Below are 22,903 nucleotides of genomic sequence, written 5' to 3' on the forward strand. Positions count from 1 at the left end.
GCTCTATAATTGTACATCAGTACAATTATTAATTGCACACCAGAAGTAGAACTCTGACACTACGTTGAAGTGGTTACGTGCCAAAATCAATGCAATAATATAATGTTAACATTACGATATTTTTTCCACCTTGCTGACCAGCCTATAAAACCAAATGAACTAATTTCTGGATTTTATTAGAGATCAAAGAGCAAAAAAAAATCCATTAACCTAATTACTAAAGTGAAGGCGTTCTCTAATTGTAGGTATTCGAAATGCAAGACAATTTTGTGCCTGACCTCAGATGGAGTATTTGAGAAAGTAAAACCAGATTCCATGAACAGATTATGGTAATGCCCAGATTATGATCACGGAATAGTTGCATTCACACATTTACTTCTTCAGATTTTTTTTCTCTTTGACCTCTTGTGGGATTACAGAATATATTGTTCACATGCTTTATAACAATCTATTTTTAGTTAAGGAAGTTAACCTTAAACAATGCAGCCACAGCATATTACTATCCTATTAAACATTCATCTTCTATTATTCCTATGGCACATCGAGAATGCTACCACTGTGTTACCTTGGAAACTGTAAAAAGTAATTGATAAAAGTATTCCAGTGCTGCTAGTGTAATACCGGCTATGATTCTACACAATTATCACACATTTGTTGCTTAAAGAAACAAAAAAGTAGTTGTTTGGCCCATAAAAAATAACTTAGTGTTGTTCAGCCAATATTTTATAGCCATAGATAAATAAAAAAATAGTAATCTGATGCAACGTCAACCCCTTAAGACCGTCCCCCTTTTTCCCCCCCATTTTCGTTTTTTCCTCCCCTTTTAAAAAAAAATCTTAACTCCTATTTTTTAATCAACATAGATGTCCGAGGGCTTGTTATTTACAGGACGAGTTGTATTTTTCAAGGGTACTATATAATGTACCATACAATGTAGTGAAAAACGTAAAAAAAAAATTCTTAGTGGACTGAAATGGGAAAAAAAAAAAAATTCCGCCATCTTTAAGTGTCTGACTTCCAGTGATGTCAACTGTTGGCAGCAAAGGAGAGGTAAGTACTGTTCCGTTTGCTATTTTACTACAGCAAGTGCTATTGAAGGGATGTTGACTGGTAACCAGACAACCCCTTTAAAGATAAGCTGTCAGGTCTCCTGACATATCTGTTTTAGTAAAAACTTGTATTCCTCATAAAATAGCAATTCTTTATCATCTCTTCTTATAACTCTGTGTTGCGCCAGGTGTTACTAGTGTCAATAGAAGAGGTCCTATGCACTCTTAGCGACACCCACACATAGAGAATCTGCTATGAGCTTTCTGTAGTGAAAGACCTGCAAGAAATCTGCCAAAAATATGCAGTGGCCAAATCTGCACCAAAACGGCACAGAATTAGGGTGGCTTCACACGAGCATGTTTTTTGCATACATAAGTGTATGCATAGGTGCACACCTATGTACACGCAAAAATACGCGTCTATGCAGGTCCGTACATTGCCTTCACTGGAGAAGTGGCAGATATTTTCATCATCCCTGCAAGGAAAAAGAATTCCCTGCTGCATCTGCCACATCTGTGACAGATGCAGCAAAGAAATTCTTCATCCCTGCGGGGAATAAATAATTCTCTACATGAATTCATGGATGGGTCAGTGCTTCCTCTGATTGGCTGAGCGCAGTAAACAATTAGAGGCAGCTCTCAGCTGTCATTCAATAGCTGAGAGATTGTAAATCCCCGCCTGCTAAATACCCCTCAAAGCAGTGCAGTAGAAGAGCTGGCTGGACGCAGCTGAGCCCCGGTAGCTGAAGGAAGGTGAGTATTTATTTATTTTTTTATCATTATTCTTTCTTGTTTTTCAAGGAAGGGCTTATATTTAAAGCCCTTCCCTGAAAAATAATTACAGGATGCCGGCAGGTGGATCCCCTACCGCAGCTGTCATCTGTGACAGCTGTGGTAGGGAATTCTTTATTCCCCGCAGGTGGCAGGTGCAGCAGGGAATTCTTTTTCCTCTCGGGGATGAAGGAAACATCTGCCGCAAGTGGCAGATGTGTTCTTCATCCCTACAGGGACACGGCAGCAATGGACAGGTTAGTATTTTTTGGGGGGTTTTTTACACCAAAACAATTCAGTGGTGCTGGCAGCAGCCGCTGCTCCATTGAAGACAGTGCGGGCATTCCCTATGGTGCACACATGTCCTATCTTTACAGGCACCTGTAATACATGGACACGTGAACACACCATAGGGAATGCATTGACTTTAATAGAAGTGTGTTTTGTGCGTGCTCGTGTGAAGCCACCCAAAGCCCTGTATTTTGTTGCAGATCTTCAGCAAATTTTAAACGTTATATTTTAAGGGCTGAAATTTGCAGCATAAATAGGTATGTTATGGATTTAGGATTTGCAGGGTTCCAAAAATGCTCCAGATTTGTCGTGGAAATTTTCCACTCAATGTGAAGGACATTTTTAAAATCTCTTTCACATGGCTTCTACTGTAAATGCTGCGGAATTTCAGCAGCAAAATCCACTGCAGAAGTTCCATAGCATTTATACTATGTGTGAAACCAGCCTTTATTCTGTCAGCACTGGCTGGACCATGTCAGATAGTGCATGAACACAACCCCAATTGGTAACTTTCAGTTGTTAAGTCATTCATAAACTACTAGAAGGAAAAACAGAGAAATGCTACAACGCTGAGGTCTAATGAAAAAACCCTCCAGAATTGTTATTTCATGGGGAATACAAATATTTACTAAAACAGACATTACAGAAAATGTCAGAAGTCTTCTTTAACCCCTTAGTGACCAAGCCTGTTTGCGCCTTAATGACCAGGCCAAATTTTGCAAATCTGACACGTGTCACTTTAGCATGGAAAAACACCAGAAAGGTTTTGCATATCCAAGCGATTCTGACATTGTTTTTTCGCCACATGCTGTACTTCATCTAGGCGGAAAAAAAAGACTGATAGAATTTGTGTTTATTTATTAAAAGCGCCAAAATTGGGAAAATATTGAAAAAAATCATAATTTTTTCACATTTCCAACTGCAATATCTCAAATATGTGCAAACATAATATAGAAATTTTTGCTAAGATATATATTTCCATCCGTTTACTTTATTTTTGGTGCACATTGGAAAAACGTTCATTTTTTTTAACCATTTAGGAGCCGTACAAATTTAACATTACTTTTCAGCATTTTGAGGAACACTTTGTTTTCCTACACCAAACCAAGATTGGAAAGGCTCATAGGAGTCAAAATGATAGATACCCCCATAAGTGACCCCATTTTAAAAACTACACCCTTTAAGGTATTCACTGAGGGGTGTCATGAGTATTTTAACCCCACAGTTTTTTTTTTAGGAGTCAATGCAATTTAGAAGAGAAAAACTAAAATTTCATATTTTTGCAAATATGTCATTTTAAAGACAGGACTTTTTTCTATAGTACACATGAAAATTAGGATTTGCACCACAGAATGGATACCCCTGTTTGTCCTGTGCTCAGAAACATACCCATTGTGGCCCTAATCTTACGTCTGGATGCACAATGGGGCCCAAAATGAAAGGAGCAGCCGGTGGCTTTCGGAACAGAAATTTTGCTTGAAGGAGACTTAGGCCCTATTGCACACTTGTGAAGCCATTGAGTGACCAAAACGATGGAGAACGCCCACAAGTGACCCCATTTTGAAAAGTAGACCCCTTAACGAATTTATCTAGGTGTACATTGACTTTTTTGACTTCACAGTTTTTGAAAGAATCTAAGACAAGCCGAAGGAAAAAAATTACGATTTTCATTTTTTGGTAATTCTGTCATTTCAAAAGCAGTTTTTTTTGTACCGCACATATATGAATGAAGACTTGCATCCCAGAATGGATACCCCTGTTTGTCCCGTGTTCAGAAACGTACCCATTGTGGCCCTAGTATTACGTCTGTATGCACAATGGGGCCCAAAATTAAAGGAGCAGCCGGTGGTTTTCGGAACAGAAATTTTGCTTGAAGGAGATTTAGTCCCCATTGCCCACTTGTAGAGCCATTGAGTGACCAAAACGATGGAGAACCCCCACAAGTGACCCCATTTTGAAAAGTAGACCCCTTAACGAATTTATCTAGGGGTACGATGACTTTTTTGACTTCACAGTTTTTGAATGAATCTAAGCCAAGCAGAAGGAAAAAAATTATGATTTTCATTTTTTGGCAATTGTGTCAATTTAAAAACTGTTTTTTTTTTTACAGTGTACATAGGAATGAAGACGTTCACCCCAAAATGGATACCCCCATTTGTCCCGTGTTCAGAAACATACCCATTGTGGCCCTAATCTACTTAAAAGAAACATAGCTAGGCCTATAATGGAAGGAGCACCCGCTGGATTTCAGGGTACAATGGAATAAATTCCAGGCCCCATTGCCCGCTTGTAGAGCCATTGAGTGGCCAAAATGATAGAGAACCCCCACAAATGACCCCATTTTGAAAACTAGACCCCTTAAAAAATTAATCTAGGGGTGTACTGCGTATTTTGACCCCACAGTATTTGAATGAATCTAAGCAAAGCAAAAGGAAAAAATTACGATTTTCATTTTTTTGGCAATTTTGTCAATTTAAAAACTGTTTTTTTTGTACAGTGTACATAAGAATGAAGACTTTCACCCCAAAATGGATCCCCCCATTTGTCCCGTGTTCAGAAACATATCCACTGTGACCCTAATCTACTTACAGGACACATGGCTAGGCCCATAATGGAGGGAATGCCCACTGGATTTCAGGGCAGAACTGAATAAATTCCAGGCCCCATTGCCCACTTACACGGAAAAAAATTTGACTTCCTAAAAATAATCCCCCCGCCATCCCCATTTTTTGACATTCCCTAAATATTAGATAAAGGTAATAATATAAACTGCGTTTTATGTCGGAAGACAGGGGTAATTACAGAGGCTGCTTGGGATGGGCACATGGGGCAAGAAAACCAGGTATCCCCCCTCCTCTCATGTATTTTGGGGGGTATTTCATGACCTCAGCGGCAGGGATGGGGTGTAGAAAGTGGCGCTGTGAGGCTTTGTAATTTTGCTGCGGTGCAGCGGTCTCACAGAAAAGGCGCTCAACAAACTGCTCCTGGAACTGCATGAAGGCGAGCGTTCCCGGGGCTTCTTGTAAATTACGGATTATAGGTAGCGGTCTGAATAACGCCGGGCTCACACGGCCGTATGCAGAATCCGCTTGCGGAGGCCCGCAGCGGATCCCAGCTGTGAGCCCGGCTGTGACCCTGTGTACTGCGCATAACAGCCTACTCACACAGGCGGTCATGCGCAGTACTTTTTTTTTTGTTTGCATTTCCCACGCCGTCGCTTAGAGATGACCCGAGTACCCGCAGCTTGTACACAATGTATTTGCATATAGGCTGCGGGTATATCCGCGGTCATAGAGCACAATGGGCTCTAGGTCGCGGATATCCGCTGTAAAATATAGCATGCTGTGTTCTGTTTCTGCGAGTGGATTCTGTAATTCCGACCCACTAATTGGGGGGAATTGTGTGATCCAATGCATGTGATTGATCCGTGGATTACCGCTGATCAAGCGCATGTAGAACCCGTAATTCCTCTCCGGTCATGCGTGACCGGCCTAATGTTAGATCGCTACTTTATCACGTGACCGGGGACCGCTCAACGAGGCCGCCGGTCACTCCTCCAAGCACTCAGCAACCGTTGGTCGCTGGGAGCAAGGAGATTTAAAATTTCCTGGGCTCCCCGGCTCCTGCGAATGTGTCCGGCATTTTGCCGGCGGGCGCATGCGCAGCAGCCGGAAGGGTCCATCGAGGATAATCGCATCTGGATTCAAATGCGGAAGCCTCAGAGAAAATGTTTCATCTCCCCCCACCGATCGCATCGGTGAGGGGAGATGAAACTGCCACTTTTTAAAGAACTTTTACGTGATTGCCATTATGCATTGTATAACGGCGATCACGTGACCAGTAACCGCATACCGTGGCTCCCCGTGACATCTCCAGGCTCTTGGCTACCTTTGGTAGCCAGCAGCAGGGAGATTTTACATTTCTTGGGCAATATTTCACTTTTGCGCATGCGTCCGCCATCATGCTGACGAGCGCATGCGCCGAAGCTGGGGTAAGGTCCACGGATCAACATCCCATCAGGGAACAAATCCGGGACCTTGGTTACGTAATTTCATCCCCCCCCCCTTACGGATACGATTCGTAAGGGGAGATGAAACTTTAACTTTTTAAACTTTTCTCTAACTTTTAACTTTTTTTTAAACTTTTTAACTTTATATGATCGTCATTATCCGATGGATAATGGTGATCATATGACTGGAAACCGCATACAGCGGTCCCCAGTCATATCTCCCTGCACTCGGCTATTTGTGACAGCCGGGTGCACGGAGATTTTGAATTTACCGGGCTCGCCGGTCTTCTGCGCATGCGCGCCACATCGGCGTATGCGCAGAAACCAGCGGGGGTCCCGACACCGGCCGGAGGACATTGGCGGACCTGAGGTGAGTATTTTCACCTCCCCTCATAGATCCGATCCATGAGGGGAGGTGAAACTTTTCTTTTTTTACACTTTTTTTCACTTTTCCGCGATCGTCGTTATCCATTGGATAACGACGATCACAGTAACGGGGACTGCTCACCGCGGTCCCCGCTGACATCTCCTGCCTCCCGGCTACCTACAGGAGCCAGGAGATTTTAAGTCTCCCGCGCCGCCGGACCTTCTGCGCATGTGGCTGACGTAATGCCGCCTCGCGCGCATGCGCAGAAGGACAGCTACGGTGCCCGGAGCATCGGGACAGTGGGGAGTCATGCGGCGGACCTCGGTGAATAATTTCAGCTTCTCCGATGGGTCCGATCCATCAGGGCAGCTGAATATGTCACTTTTTTGCAGTTTTATTTACTTTTTTGCGATCGCAATGCTGGGGAAGGGGGGGTCCGAACAGCCCGGGATGACAGCTCCATGCTGTCGGCGACCTGCAGACACCGACAGCATGGAGCTGTCACGTCCACAGCCCGAGGGGCTTTATTCTCTGCAGGACACATGTTTTTACATCCTCAGAAAATAAAGCTCACTTCGGGAGGACGTAAAAACACTATGGGCTGGTCATTAAGGTGTTAACAGTTATGTCCTGCAGCCTAGGGATATGTATGCTCCATACAATGTGGGTGCAGACGGTTTCTTACAGCTGAGACCTGCCCGCTACAACTCTGATAAACCGCGCCACTCATCGGAGCTGTTAACCCTTGATATTCCGCCAATTCTGACAGTGGCATTTAAATGCATCAACCGATGTTCAAGGGTCCTGTACGCCCCCCCATGATGAGATTGTGGGTTACCGCATGGTTGTCATGGTAGCCAGGGCCCTTCTGAAAGGCCCCAGAGTGGCCACTGCAGAGTACCTATCAAACCATATCAGTGCCATGGCTTGATAGAATGCCTGTCAGATTGCGATATGATGTAATGCTGTAGCATTACATCATAGTGCAGGAGCGATCAAAGCATCGCAAGTTCTTGCTCCCTCTGGCCTTGTTCACACGAGTGTTGTTTTGCACGCGCGTATGTGCATGCAAAACAGGTTTGCACTGATGTGCAAAAAAAGTGCTTGAACGAAGCTGCGCGCCCATTGCATTTAATGGGGCCACTGCTGCTGCTGGGACGTCGTCAACCCCTGCAGGGATTTCCGAGGAAGGGCTTTAAATATGTGCTCTTCCCTGAAAATCATCCCTAGCTTGTGTTAAAAAGAAAATAAATTAATTAATTAATTAAAAAAAAAAAAAATATATATATATATATATATATATATTCTCACCTCTCCACCGCTGTCAGGGCTCACTGCGTCTAGCCGCTGGGCTCACCAGCACTGTATTGAAGCTCTTTCAGCAGGCAGGGATTTAAAATACCCACCTCCTGAAGGGGTTGCGTCTGATTGGTCACAGCGCTCAGACAATAATAGGCAGTGCTCAGCCAATTCTATAAATGGCTGAGCGCTGCCTGTGATTGGCTGAGCGCTGTGACCAATCACAGGCAGCGCTCAGCTGTCATTCAATGAATGGCTGAGTGCTGCCTGTGATTAGCTGAGCAATCAGCCAATCAGATGTAACCCTTTCAGGGCTGAAAGAGCTTTAGTACAGTGCCGGTGAGCAAAGCGGCTAGATGCGGTGAAGCTCCGACAGCGGCGGAGCGGTGAACATACATATATATATATATATATATATATTTTTTTTTTTTACACAAGCTAGGGATGATTTTCAGGGAAGGGCTTATATTTAAAGTTCGTATTTTGTAATTGTAATTTACTGATTTAAATCCCTGCTCATCCTGGGCACAGGAGTCCAGTGGATGGTCTTATCTGTGATTGATAGCCTTTCCCGTATGAACATATAAAGAGAGATCTGTCAATCACTAATAGGACCACCCACTGGACTCCTGAGCCCATGATGAGCAGGGATTTAAATCAATAAGTTATACTTAATCTTCTCCCACAACATTATAAATTCCATTTGTTCAGCTTCTTCTGCTCTTTAGATGCTGTCTACAGATCAACCTGCTTGTTCAATGTAAAAGCTTCCCTTTATGTCCCCAAAGAGTTGTGTTCTTAAAGGGAACGTATCACTTATATTTAGTAATTCACTAATTAAAACCAAATTGTGAAACATATTTCATTTTTGTAAATAGTTTTTATTTTCTGATTGCCTTTTTTTTTTAAATGCTATTGTCTGTTCATGACTGTGGGGCGGCCATCTTACCCGAACTGCATTCAGTAGCATTTAAAGAGGCTTTACAGCAGACGTTATGAGACATTCACACAAAGGACAGGAAGAGCCCCATTGACTTTTATTGTACAGGAAGGGACAGTAGAGAAGCTGCTATGAATGTTGGATCCTGTGTCATCTGCATATAGGTCTTACTGCTCGTCATAATAATAAAATGGTTAGACTATTATTAGGTTTAATGGTCAGTAAGAAGAATGCAGGATTTTAGGATTTTTATTTTAAATATTGATAATGATGACATCAAAAAACACACCCAAGAAGTCGATTTATACATTAGGTCACATTTTAATGAGCTATCCCTTTAAAAGGGTTAAGTGCCATTTTTTTAAATACAATACCTATATATTAGTATTTTATTTATATGATATTTTATTTTTGGCAAAATGTAGCAGAAATGCAATTCCACCACAGTTTTGCTTTGACACCAAGCGCCAAAATAAAATTCTCCATCATGATATTGAGACTGATGGGTGGATGAGGTACCATATGATAAAGGTCAAAAAGCACAAAATAAATCAAAGCAAGAAAGATGTAAGCTTCATGTTCTGTGATGTGATGATAACCACAGAGAACTTGTCTTGGAGAGTTAAGGGCAGGTTGCTAAGAGGAATTCCTGCAACTCTTCCAGTGATATACAGTATCTGTAGGTCTTATACTGTACATGTTGGGACATAATGATTGGTTTAAATATAAACATCCCCTAATCGGAATCTATCAATTTTGTAAGTTTTAAAGAAAAAAAAAACTTTTTTAGGGTATGTTCACTTTTTGCTGATTTGCTACGGATTTTGTTGCAGATCTGCAGTAGATTTCCTCCCTTCAATTTGAATTCAAGTGAAAGACTGAAATCTGCTGCAGATCTGCAAGAAAATGTTCCAACAGAATCAGCAACTTGTGAGCACACCCTAACTAAAGATGATAATGACACAATACGACTACAGTTACATGGTGACATAGGTTGTGGTAACATTGCAGCATGATCATATAAGTCGCTTATGACTTTTCTCTTCATAGACAAACATTGAGGTCACATGTTGATCTTATTGCAAATCGACAAAAGCCACCATGGAGTCCTAGCTTTACTTCATCTGTTATCATGGAGGATTTTTTTTAAAATTTATATAGATTTTATTAAATTATATCATTAAAAAAACATAAAAGAAAACAAACTGCCCATCCATATCAACCCCCTTACCCTAAGCAAGACCAAAAGGTAAACCAATATCTGTAAGGTCAGTACACAATTCTCAACCCGTGTATCTAAATCCTAGCAAAGTCCTTGGCGTTGACAGATAAAGGAAGTCCATCCAAGTGCAAAGGGATAGAGCTATTAAAACCCTCTAAAAGGAAAAACCCTATCCCTGATCAAAGCAACTGTAGCCAATCCCACTTCATTAAATTAGATTCACCATAAATCCATAATTTCCTGCCCATTTTAACCCTGGAACACCTAAATTGAGTCTCTTGGACTCGTGTTATAATGTTTTTCAGAATCTGCAGTGCTTCCTTTTAGCTTTGTGTAATATCCCATTCACTATTTCTCCATCATGTTGTTCCATGTATAACATGATTTTGCACTTTCTTTCTACATTATGCATGAACCAGATAAATGCTATTACTTAATTTTGTTACATAGACACCTAACATGAGTCTGACAGACTCACAAGCTCTTTTGTGGGTCACTTGTACTTCCCGCCTTCATGCTTTGCTTTGGATGGCAGAAAATGTATCGCAGTGGTTTTGGGTAGATTCCACCACAATTTTGAGAGTTATGTTGAGCACCGGTCGCTAGATAGTAGTAGTCAGTGAACAAGTGTGTGTGTTCATAATTTTTTCCCTGCTGCTAGTGTTTGGTCATGTGAAAAATAAAACTGAGTGACACAGAAATAACTTGTTCGCTTGCAGAAGTGACATACAGTTCAGCGACAACTAATGTGATCTCAAGCCAAATGACTCAAGCCATTCCATTTAGTACTTTAGTTGCCTGTCTTTCTAGCCACTCAAGCTCTAATATATTATTTGTGAGCACTGGTACTCAAAACTGTACACATTATTTCATGTGTGGTCTGACCAGTGACTTGTAAAGAAGAAGAACAATGTTCCCCTATACCTCTTTTGATGCACCCCCGATCCTATTTGCCTTCGTAGCAGCTGCCTGACACTGGTTGCTCCACTTAAAGGGGTTGTCTCGCGAAAGCAAGTGGGGTTAAGTACTTCTGTATGGCCATATTAATGCACTTTGTAATATACATCGTGCATTAATTATGAGCCATACAGAAGTTATTCACTTACCTGCTCCGTTGCTGGCGTCCCCGTCTCCATGGCTCCGTCTAATTTCGGTGTCTTCTTGCTTTTTTAGACGCGCTTGCGCAGATGGGTCTTCTCCCTTCGGCTCGGCACCATCGGTGTTTTGGCTCCGCCCCCTTGTACGCGTCATCACATAGCCCCGCCCCCGTCACATGTGCCGATTCCAGCCAATCAGGAGGCTGGAATTGACACACGCGAGGGGGCGGAGCTACGCGATGACGGCAGTGGGTGTGAAGGGGGTGTGAGTCAGACTCAGCGCTGAGCCAATCAGGGGGCAGGTCTGACTCACACCCCCTTCACACCCACTGTAGGCCGGCCGCGCTGAACTCCGTCTGCCGGGACAAGGTAAGTATATACCGTACATACTGGCGTATAAGACGACTTTTGAACCCCGAAAAATCTGCTCTGAAGTCGGGGGTCGTCTTATACGCCGGTAATACAAAAAAAAAAGAAAGTGTCAAAAAAAAAAAAATCATTACTCACCTCCCCCGGCGTTCTGCGGCGCTGCTGCAGGCTGTCGCTCCCTCCTGGTCCCTGGCAGAGCATTGCTTTCTGGACGCAGGGCTTGAAATCCCCGGCTCCAGAAAGCTACTGTGATTAGCTAACACACGCCGTCAGCCAATCACAGCCATTCAATGACATCATTGTCATTGGCTGTGATTGGCTGAAGGCACGTGTGTTTTCTGGAGGCGGGGATTTCAAGCCCTGCGTCCAGAAAGCAATGCTCTGCCGGGGACCAGGAGGGAGTGACATCCTGCAGCAGCGCCGCAGAACGCCGGGGGAAGTGAGTAATGATTTTTATTTTTTGCTCCGCTGTATTCCCGGCGTATAAGGTGACAGTTGGGGGGTCGTCTTATACGCCCCGTCGCCTTATACGCCAGTATATACGGTATATTTTTTTTATTTTTACACATTTCTGGATGAATTGCAGGGAAGGGCTTCTATATTTAAGCCCTTCCCGACAATTCATCCCGCGCACGCCGGCCCATTGACTTCAATGGGGTTCGTTACTCAAAACGAACCCTCGAGCATCGCGATAATTTCGTCCCGAGTAACGAGCACCCGAGCATTTTGGTGCTCGCTCATCTCTATTAAAGATTTATCTTTGCTGATAGTTCCCTAATGACAATTTCATGATGTTATATTGTAGTTCCAGTCAATTGTGTGCATGCAAATTTATTACAGGGTCACTCCGGCGAAAGCACATTTTTCCATTCCTGCCCAATCACTTGATAGCCTGTCACATTCTAGATGTCTCATCTGTGTATTCCAGCCACTTTCCCACAGAATAGTCTTTGTCTGATGCTTATCAGGCACCATCTTGCGAGTGAGATTTTTTTTTACTTTCAGTTTTACTTCAATCCCATAATGCATCAGTACTGCATTAGCTGAGACTATATCATTCTGTCTGCTGAAGGGACAGTTTATTATCATTACGTTCTACATTCAACTAAATAAGTTAAAGAACAGAATTATACAGTCAGGAGGATGAGCTGTGATCTCCTCTATTATAACTGCGTGTGACAGGGGCTCTGTTATCATTATCAGTAACTGTGACAGGAGTGTCTGTGTTCGCCTCTAAGCCAGTTCTGTTGTAGGTCCATGTGACATCATCATAGAAACGGAGAAAGTGACTAGAAAATGAGTACATAACGCCAAGTAGATCTGAGCTGATCAGAATTGAGATCACATGACCATCTGAGGAAAAAAGGTTGCAAGTTTCAGACAGAAATAAAAAACTAAGCAAGGTAACACTAGCTCACTTATATATACTGGGGGCATAGCTACATCATGAATTAATTAAAAACGAATTACCAGAGTGGTGCACTTTATATGCCAGTCTTAATGAACAGTGCAGTGGAGTAAAGTTGTGCCTAATTTATCAAGAGGAGCACACCTGGTTTTCCATGTGCTTGAACAAAAATCTACTACAAAAGTGTTGAGAAAATATAAAAGTTGTCAATTTTGGTGCAAACCATGGCATGTGACAAAATTTGTGCTTTTTTTTACACTAATTTTTTTTTACGTAAAATGTCTGTTAAATCTGCTCAATTGAGTTCTGGAAAATGAATGAAAATGAATGAAGAAATACTTAGATCAGGCTGTGCTGCATGGATATTTTCAATATATTATAGTGTAGGCCCAAATAATGAATTGAATAAATGAATTAGGGAATTCATTCATTCATTAAATTGAATAAAACATTTTCACAATATGCACCAGTAGGCCTCGTTCACACGGGGAAATGTGTTTTTACACCAGCCGCATCGTGAGCGAAAATCGTGTCAGTGAGGGGTAGCTGCAATCGAGTCCTGGGACTAATTACCGTTTTTTCGTCCATTTACATGGGTGTATTGTGTGAAATATACGCTGCAGCAGAATTTCGGCAGAAATCATAATGACTTCTAACGCTTAAATGGTTCCAGCTGTCTTTTTTTCCTGAGTGGCGAATGCAGGTAAACTCTCCCTACCTCCCTTTTTTTTCAGCTCCCATAGGAACTATGGGAGCCTCCAGCATTTTTCATCAAAAGGTAAGTCAAGACCTATCTTTTAATGCAGCTTGAAAAATCGGCGACCGAAAACAGTCGCTGATTTGACATTTTAACTGAGCGATCTTTGCACACACCCAAAAATGGCCCATGTGAATGAATGCGTTCGAATCCAATGCTTCACACGGTCGGGATTTTCGGACAATGTTTTATCGCGGCAGAACAGTTGCGTAAAAACGTTCGTGTGAATGAGGACTTCCATTGTAGTTTCCATGCATAATATATTCAAATTGTAGAACAAAATAGGTAGAAGAAGGAATGAATGAAGGAAATGAAGGAATGAAATTAGTGCTACAATGATATTTTGAAAATATTAAACTGTACTTTAAATAATAAACAAATTTGGGAATGAATGAATAAATAAAAGGCTACTCATTCAAACCAAATGAATCTAGCAAGCTATGTAACAATTGCAATATACAATGGATTTTCTCAGTGTTGGTACCACTTTTCATATTACAAATTGAACTGGTGGTCGCTTCCAATATAGCTGGGAGAACTTGTAATGAAATTTATGCATACTTTATTTGCTTTTTAAAGACCAGATGCATTGGCACACGTGCGATCCAGGGGAGGCTGCAGCTGTCTGTTCTCTCCTTTGCCAGTGAGCTGGGCTTTGCAAATATTCATAACCTTTCTATAAATTACAAGAGCACAAATATCGTCTCTTTATTTTTGATCTTTCCAGATATTGTTAGGATAATGGAATGTACGTTTGGCTTCAGTGCTACACAATAAAAAAAAATCCCCATAACATGAACAGAACGGGGATGTGCAGAGGATTCAGGGGGTCACTTGAATCGGAGTACAAAACAATTCTGTATTACAGATGTGTCCTTCATTCCATCTTGGTTCAAATGTAAGGGAAGTGAGCAGTGTCCCACATCCCCCCTTATAGAGCAGTGGCAAAAGGGGAGTGGTAATGATTATCATTCAAAAAAATTGTGCAAACGAGCAAAAGTAAGCAATAATCATTCGCTTTAAATGCGAGCCAACGACGAACGAGAATTGTGCACTTTTCATTCGTCATTCAGTTTCAGCAGGACTAAAAATCATCATTGGCTCATTCACTTATCTTGGCGTTTAAACATTCCCCGCTCTGTGTTTCACATAAGAATGTGAAGCACTGAACGAGAAGGGAATGAGAATTGGCTTGTCTAAAAGGGGCATAAGCTAGAAGGCTCAGAAAGAGTCTAGGTACAGGGACATGGAAGAAGATTGTTAATGTGACGGTGGCCTTGTAGTTAGACTGGAGAGCAGCCTGGAGGCCTTGGTGAACTGAAAGCATCACAAGCTATGGTTGGATCCCCATCATGGAGTAAGCAAGAGCGGCATCACCAAGAGGCCTGATAACTGGGGGCCAAAGAGACCATCAAAAGGGCCTGATGACCAAGGGCTGAATTAAGAGCAACAAAAGGGGTCTGACAACCTGGGGTCCGAAGGGTGATGGCTTGTGAAAAAGTGTAAGGACAGAATTGTGATGTACATGGCCGACTGATGGATATTGCTGCAGAATCAGGATGTAAACGAGGATCAGCCTCATTAAAAGCCAAACAGTGTGCACACTGGGACTTTGTGGGGACTAGCAGGCCTGCTGATAAGACAGAAAGAAGTATGTTAATGGTCTTGTTATATGTTTATCCTGTGCGGTAAATCACATTAATTGTTCAGAGTATTCATTTATCTTATCTTCTGTGTATTGTATGTAAGGGCGCAGTGAGATACCTTAAGGCTCATTTACGCGGAAAGACAATCTTTCAAATGATTCAAACATTGACAGTTCTAGTGATCATTTTGTATAAAGTGCTAACGGATACCAATGCCCATTAGCACTTTATTAGCTTCATTTGCATGTAAATGAGCCTCTAGGAGCTGCTTGCTGAACACAGCAGCTGGTCTGAGCTCTGCAATCAGCTCCTTTGTTCTTGCAGGGGATGTCAGCTGAATACAATGTAATCAGCTGCTTACCTGCAGAACACATTATGCGGTCTGTGTTATCTACTTTCCCACTGAACAATGGATTTTAAATTCACCTTAAAATCATCATTCAGCTGAAGAGGGAATGATGGAAGCATTTACACACAACGACTATTGCTCATATGCCATCGTTTTAACGAATTTTGAGTGCTAATCGTTGCGTGTAAATGGGGCTTAATGATTGCCAGTGTAGCAGGGAGGTGTTCATAGCCAGAGAGAGAGAGCTGTGATAACAGGAATGAATAATGTGACTTCTGATAGTGTGACGTCAAACAACATCATGGATCTCGGTGTTGACACATGGCCCATGTTGGGGCAGAGATAGGTCTAGGTTACAAGAGGAAGATTTGATACCGGTCTGCGGCCAATTTAAGTAGTCAGGTGACTCTCTGTGGCCCAGATCAAGAAAAGTGCTGTATCACACAGTAGATGCCATCTTAAGTTCTAATGTAGCGATTATCATTCAACGTTTAAATATTACGAGCCCTGCTACGGAATGTTAACCTGACTTCCGTTTTAGTAGACTTTGTTGTTCAAAAAAATGTGTGCTGCCTCTGCCTCCACACTGTCACCGCCACACCCTCCTGTTACACAACATATCCTGAGGTTTGTGGTATGAGATGACCAGCTTTGAAAAAAAAAAACATGATTTCACGATACTCTGTCAGGAGATGTCTATGCCTGTATGGATTTAGGTGTATCCATCCAGTGGTTATGATGTGTCAAGGGTTTCATTGGCATATCACAATATTGTATTGAATTTGCCTAATGAAAAGGATAAGTAAAGGATGGAATATCTATATATGCAATATTCTCATAATGTATTATGTGTGGTATAAGAACTCCATACTGTAAATTATAAAAATATTAGTTACTAGGGAGTGACAGCCCATAGCTATAGAACTCTCTGGTGGCTTCTAATATTCTTTATAATGTATAGTAGAGGTACTTTACAGTATATTATACAAACTACAGCTCAGCTGCAGCACAGCCTCTTCTCGTAAAGTGCGGGATGGTGGAGTGGTGTGGGGGGCGGTTGTATTTACTGTTGATTGCTTGATATAAACTTTCTTCATCCTTTACAAAAGGAAGTTCTATAGATGTCCTACGACAGCCAAGATATGTGTTATAATGTGCTGAAGCAGTTTAGGCATGTATTATGAGGTTCTGCAGTAGATAAGGCATGTATAATAAGTGTAAACTTGAATATTATATCTCAAAAAATATATGAAAGGCTCGCCATCATCCTAGGCTTTAGGAAACCACTGCTCCTTTATTACACATTGGATAATACATGTACAATAAGGTTCTTCAGCAGCTGTGGTGCGTATTATTCTGTATCATCAATCCCTGTCATATGAAAACCCATTACCTTTAAAAGCTGTCCCACCACAACACAACTTGCTGGTAAGTGGGGATCTAACTGCTGGGACCCCACTGATCCTGAAACATCCCAAAGTGTGGAGAGCAGAAGACATGCATTTGCACAAGGGGTCACCGGAGATAGTCGAGCACTGGAACTTGGCTCCCATTGAAGTGAATGGAGTGGAGATGCAGATGTGCCTCCTCGGCTGCTCACACTTCGGGACACACCGAGGCTGCAATCTCAGAATTGGTGAAGGTCTGAACAGTCGGACCTCCACCGATCAGGAAGTTACCCCCTCTCATTTGGAGAGAGGATAATTTGATGTGATGGGAGTACCCCTTTAAATAACACATTCGGCTTTGCTCCATCTACAGAATTCTACTATACAATATGAAAATTACATGAGAATAAAGTTCATTGAACATACGGCACATTTCCTGGCCTTCTAATGGTGTTTCCATGTAAGCTCTCACTGCTGCCTTCAGTTTTAAACATGGAGAATATTAATGAGCTTGTGTACTTTTAAGATTTTGTATCATGACTCATTACCGTAGCATATGCATACAGATGCAGAATTTTCATTTGGCTCAACTAATTGTGATATCATGTACTCTACAGGAGCTCAGATTATGCATTATCTTAAAGGGGTTGTCCAGGATTTTTTAAAAATGGCTGCTTTCTTTAAAAAAATAGCACAGAAGCTGTCGCCAGGTTTTGTGTGTTACTGCAGCTCTACCGTATTGACTTCAGTGCAGCTGACTTACAATACCACATACAACCCATTGACAGGTGAGGTGCTGTTTATACTAGAAAGCAGACATATATTTCTCACCCTATATTAAGCCCTTGACAAGTTATCATGGTGCTTAAAAGCAAGACTAATGTCAAATGGCAAATTCTGGTCTGCTCAACAGAGTTAGATGGGTAAAAAGTGAAAAGTAGACACAGGAAGCACTACACAGTCATTTTAAACAAGGTTGTAACTAACTATAGCTAAACACAGTGTCTGTATGCACAAGACCCAAGGTGATGTATTCCATTAAAGGGGTTGTCCCGCGCCGAAACGGGGTTTTTTTTTTTCAACCACCCCCGTTCGGCGCAAGACAACCCCGATGCAGGGACTTAAAAAAAAAAACGCACAGCGCTTACCTGAATACCCGCGCTCCGGTGACTTCTTACTTACCGGTTGAAGATGGCCGCCGGGATCTTCTCCCTCGGTGGACCGCAGGGCTTCTGTGCGGTCCATTGCCGATTCCAGCCTCCTGATTGGCTGGAATCGGCACGTGACGGGGCGGAGCTATACGGAGCCGGCATCCTGCACGAGCGGCCCCATTGAGAAAAGAAGAAGACCCGGACTGCGCAAGCGCGTCTAATTTGGCCATTAGACGCCGAAAATTAGGCGGCTCCATGGAAACGAGGACGCTAGCAACGGAGCAGGTAAGTGAAAAACTTCTTATAACTTCTGTATGGCTCATAATTAATGCACAATGTACATTACAAAGTGCATTAATATGGCCATACAGAAGTGTATAGACCCACTTGCTGCCGCGGGACAACCCCTTTAAGTCTCTTTTCATAACCAGGGAGAATTGCCTCTTTAATTAGAAATCACTGCAGCATTTCCCTATACAACAGGCCTGTTGTGAGTCTACTTGTGTGCACACTGATGATCCGGGTTGGAGTGGATCTCACTTACAGTTTGTCGCTGAAGAGTACAATCATCTCTATTCTGATATTCCCCTAAATTGGTCTCCAATTACACAAGCCATAGCAAATGGGACTTGTAAAAGCAGTACCAACAACTGATCTCCTTGTCTGCAGATCATGGCTCCGTTGTCTCCTTGGGTTTCGATGGGTTCAGGTGGACTCCAGGTGTCTCTGCTTCCAGATGCTGTGCTCCCTTCTCAGTTAGGAACGTGTTCCACAGCATCCTTAAGTCTTGGCAGTGCCTTCTCTTCTCAGGTCTGCACCCTTACACTGCCAATGTGAGCAGTGCTGGGCGGTGGGAACAGCATGTAGTGTCTTAGACTACCAATGCATACTAATGTACAGTGTGCACCAGGTAGTCAGAGAAGCGGTGCAGCCATCTCTGTTTCTCCAGGCCCAGAGGGGTGCTTTAATATGAAAATTCAAGAACTAAAGTTGGTGGAAGTAGTTTCCAGTAATTTGGCTCCCTTTATTACTAGTGTGCAGTGGGGCATATAATTTAGAGGAACTATGGAGTATCCCTTGAATTTTTAGGTCATTTAAAGCAATTCATTTAAATAGCTATTCTGAGATTGAATGGGCTGAGCTGCAATGTCAGACACAGCCCATGGACTAGAATGGTGCTGTTTATCGAAGAAATAAGCCATGTTAGTCTTCTCTCATACTAACCAATTAAAGAAGCTCTCTAGGTATACATTATGATGCATTGTGTTACATCTAGTGCAGGGCCTAAGAAAATGGGGCATGATGCAGAGGTTCAAATAATACCAAAGAGATTAGCCATGTCTGTCAGTTCCTAATAAGGGAGATAGAACAATACCTCTGCAGCGCCACCTACTGGAAGGCAGCATTCCTGCAAGTCAATGTTAGACTCTTAATACAAGTCTTGTAACAATAACTGCAAATTGAAAGCCAAGCCAGAATCCATACACAGACAGTTGTTTTGGGGTGTTTGCCGGTCATCAGTATGCAATAGGTTTCTGGCTTGGCTAGCAAGAGGCCTGTGACGTAGGAATGCTACCTTCCAATAGGTGGCACTGCAGAGGTATTGTTCCATCTCCCTTATTACCCAGAGGAGCATGGATGGCCTTAAAAGTCTCTTCACTCAGTCACCTTCTAGGTGCTCTCCCTAAGGAGAAAAGATAGCGTTTCTGACCCATGTCAGTTCCCAAACATAATACAGTTTACTGTATCCAATTTTCCTTCAAGTAATGCTCAAACGAACAGCTCAGCATTTGTGGTTTTACAAAACGTCGCTCCGTGACCAACCAGATCATAAAATGTCTGTTTATAAATGCTTAAATTGTCCCTAAGTTCTTCTGCTCCACACAAAAGTCATTGAAACAATCATTTGTATCCTGCTGTCAGCATTCCCTCCAGGAGCTTGCTTAGTGTATCTCAGCCCTGCTAGACAGGAAGGTGTTTGCTTAACTGAAAGATCTTATGTAATCTGCTTGTACCGTTTCAATTTCAGATTTGGATGATCCCATTGTGACTGTACATCAAAGTATAGGAGAAGCCAAGGAACAATTTTACTATGAGAGAACTGTTTTCTTACGTTGTATTGCTAACTCCAATCCACCAGTCCGGTATAGCTGGAAAAGGGGCGAGGAGATCCTTCTCCAGGGCTCTGATAAGGGTGTGGAAATATATGAGCCTTTCTTCACCCAGGTAGGAAATAAGGTATCTGCTCTCTTTTATTACATATTTAAATATTGTTAATGTAATTGTTATCATTCCATAAAAATGTATATTTCATGCCAATCACATTGGTAGGATCTGGCAGCTGGGACCACCATGATATGCAAAATCGGGGAGGTCTCCATTGTCAGACGGTGGGCAACAACTCATGCATAAGTGTTTTCACTTGAAATGTATCAGAGTGAATGTTGACATATGTTTCTATGGAGAGTGGTTGCATATTTATAAACAACTCTCCCCCAGGAAATGGGAGCAGGGCATTTGCCCGAAGAGTTGCTCCAGTCTGCCTTGACCAGGGTATTTCGATGTTCTGGCTTGGCTACCAACTAAGGATGGGTTACCCCAACCATGATGTTGATCCAGGTTTAGTTAAACTGCGACCATCTGTTGAACTAGGTTTAAGGAAAAAGTGTTACACTAACACTTTTTGGTCTAAGATTTGCAAAACCAAGTTCATTCGACCTGAGAGCAAAGGTTGAACCTAGAAGAAATGTATTACACACGGGGGTGATTGGTCACTGTGATCAGGTGATCTTCCCAGTTTTCATAGTGATTTTTCCAGCACTCATAGCAATATTAAAAACATGTCTGTCTGGGATGATTTTGTCAATCCTGCAATGAACAGGGGGCTGGACCCAATGACTCAGGAGGTCCTTTCCAACTCTACCATTCTATGATTCTATGAAACATAGCAGCAAATCGTGCTTTGGTGCAACATTTTTTTGGTGCAAATCGTGTTGGTGCAACATTTTTCTATACAAGAATACCTGGATTCCCTATTAAGCCCCATGCCTAAGGAAGGAGTGTGTTGATTCTAAAACGTGTAGGATTTTTTGGTTACTGGCGGCCTTTGTAGCTGCTGGGTGATGTCACCAGGTAACATATGTGGAGCTGGGCCATGAGAGTGCTCTACTGGCCAGAGCATTTTTTAGTATTTTGTCCCTGCTCTGTGAGCTTCCATCAGTAACCACTGCAAAGATTTCATGTGCTCCCATTATTAGCTTGCTTGTATAAGTGTGATTCAAGTTATATGATATCATTTTTGATCGTTGATCTGGGTATTGATGTCATTGGAGCAGCCTGTTGCACTTGCACCCATTCTGTTTCATAGTGTTGAATCACCACTTGCAGCCATCAGTGGCGATATAGTCAAGTCACCAAATTTTTTAATTGTGCCTTTTACATGAACCATATATACTGTATCATGAACCCCTCAACACCACTTTAATATGTGACACTGCTCTATATATTTATAGCCGACTATAGCTTGTATCATAGATGGTGTCTTAATTTATAGAACCCAGTCCTTTGTATGAAAATGTGATACATTGACATATTAAGTATCTGGGGTGTTAAATGTTCACTGAGACATTGTACAGGATGTAAGGTATCCATGGTAACCTTAGACACCCGTGGAAAAGAAAATCATTACTTTGTCAAGAAAAGGAAAGGCTTAAAGGGCAAGATCTAACAATACATATAGAATGGACTCATGCGGGTAGAGGACTGTTATCATTGTCATGGTATACGAACCTTGCAAATTGTTCTTTTGAACTCAATGGCTCCCAGACATTTTTTTATACATTCAACATATTCAACCAGCATCAAATGACCCTCTAAAGTAGCAAAAAAGCAGAGAAAAGAGATACATCACTAGTAAATAAGTTGTGTTGTCAATTGCTAACTTGTCAACACTGCTATTAAATCTCCCATAAGAGTATCACCCAGCTTGTCTATAATTCCTAATTATGCAGTTTTGTGCCAAAGAAGGATGCTTTACGAAGGCAAACAGGGCTAGGCTACTTGCACATGGGTGACTAAAGAGTTGCGCAGTATTCTCGGGTGCAACTTGCATCGGACAGCACTTAGGCATCCCACTGTGTGCTGTCATGTGCTAAACACTGCATATTGACATCTGCTATTCTTATCCAAAAATCGGACAAGAATAGGATAAGCTGTGATTTTGTGTACTTGGACTATCAATCCGAGTAAAGAAAAGTCTGTATGCATACACCTATTCAAATTAATAGGTGCCGTTTCCATTGGGTTTTCGGACTGACTTTCCGGTCCAAAAGTCAGACAGAAAAATTGTCCATGTGCATGTTCCCTAAGGTGGTTCCCTTAAGGTCCTATTAAACGTGCATCATTAACGCTTATGTAATAGCACAAATTGGCAGGTTGCATCTGACCTTAAAAATGCAGCCTGCCAATTATTGGGAAAATGTGTGCGCCAGTTGGCATGTGTAATAGCACTCTAAGGGTCCATTTACATCTGCATTAGGGCTTTCCATCTTTCATTTCTGTTTTTGGAACAGAGAAATGGAATTAAAGTGGAACTAAAAGTTTCCATTTTTCCCCCATTGATTTCAATGGGTTTTCAAAAAAAACCAAATGCAAATAATGCATTCTCAGTTTACTTCCATTCTGTTTGGTTTCCATTTTTTGCATAGAAAAATAGGACAGTCTGCAGACTGTCTAAGAAAACCATAAACCTAACAAAACTGAAGCAAATGGAAACCTTTCCATTTGCTTTA

The 22,903-nt window shown here is 42.0% G+C and overlaps 1 protein-coding gene across 2 annotated transcripts in view; it reads left to right on the forward strand.

Moving 5' to 3' along the window:
- Window positions 1-22,903, forward strand: part of MDGA2 (MAM domain containing glycosylphosphatidylinositol anchor 2) — a 646,753-nt gene that overhangs the window by 348,377 nt on the left and 275,473 nt on the right. For both annotated transcript variants that reach the window (XM_066608091.1, XM_066608092.1), the window contains exon 4: window positions 20,143-20,351. In XM_066608091.1, the coding sequence (XP_066464188.1) occupies window positions 20,143-20,351 (209 nt within the window). The remainder of the gene's footprint in view (window positions 1-20,142; window positions 20,352-22,903) is intronic.

Source organism: Eleutherodactylus coqui, chromosome 6, assembly GCF_035609145.1.
Source record: "Eleutherodactylus coqui strain aEleCoq1 chromosome 6, aEleCoq1.hap1, whole genome shotgun sequence".
In the NCBI taxonomy this organism is placed as follows: Eukaryota; Metazoa; Chordata; class Amphibia; order Anura; family Eleutherodactylidae; genus Eleutherodactylus; species Eleutherodactylus coqui.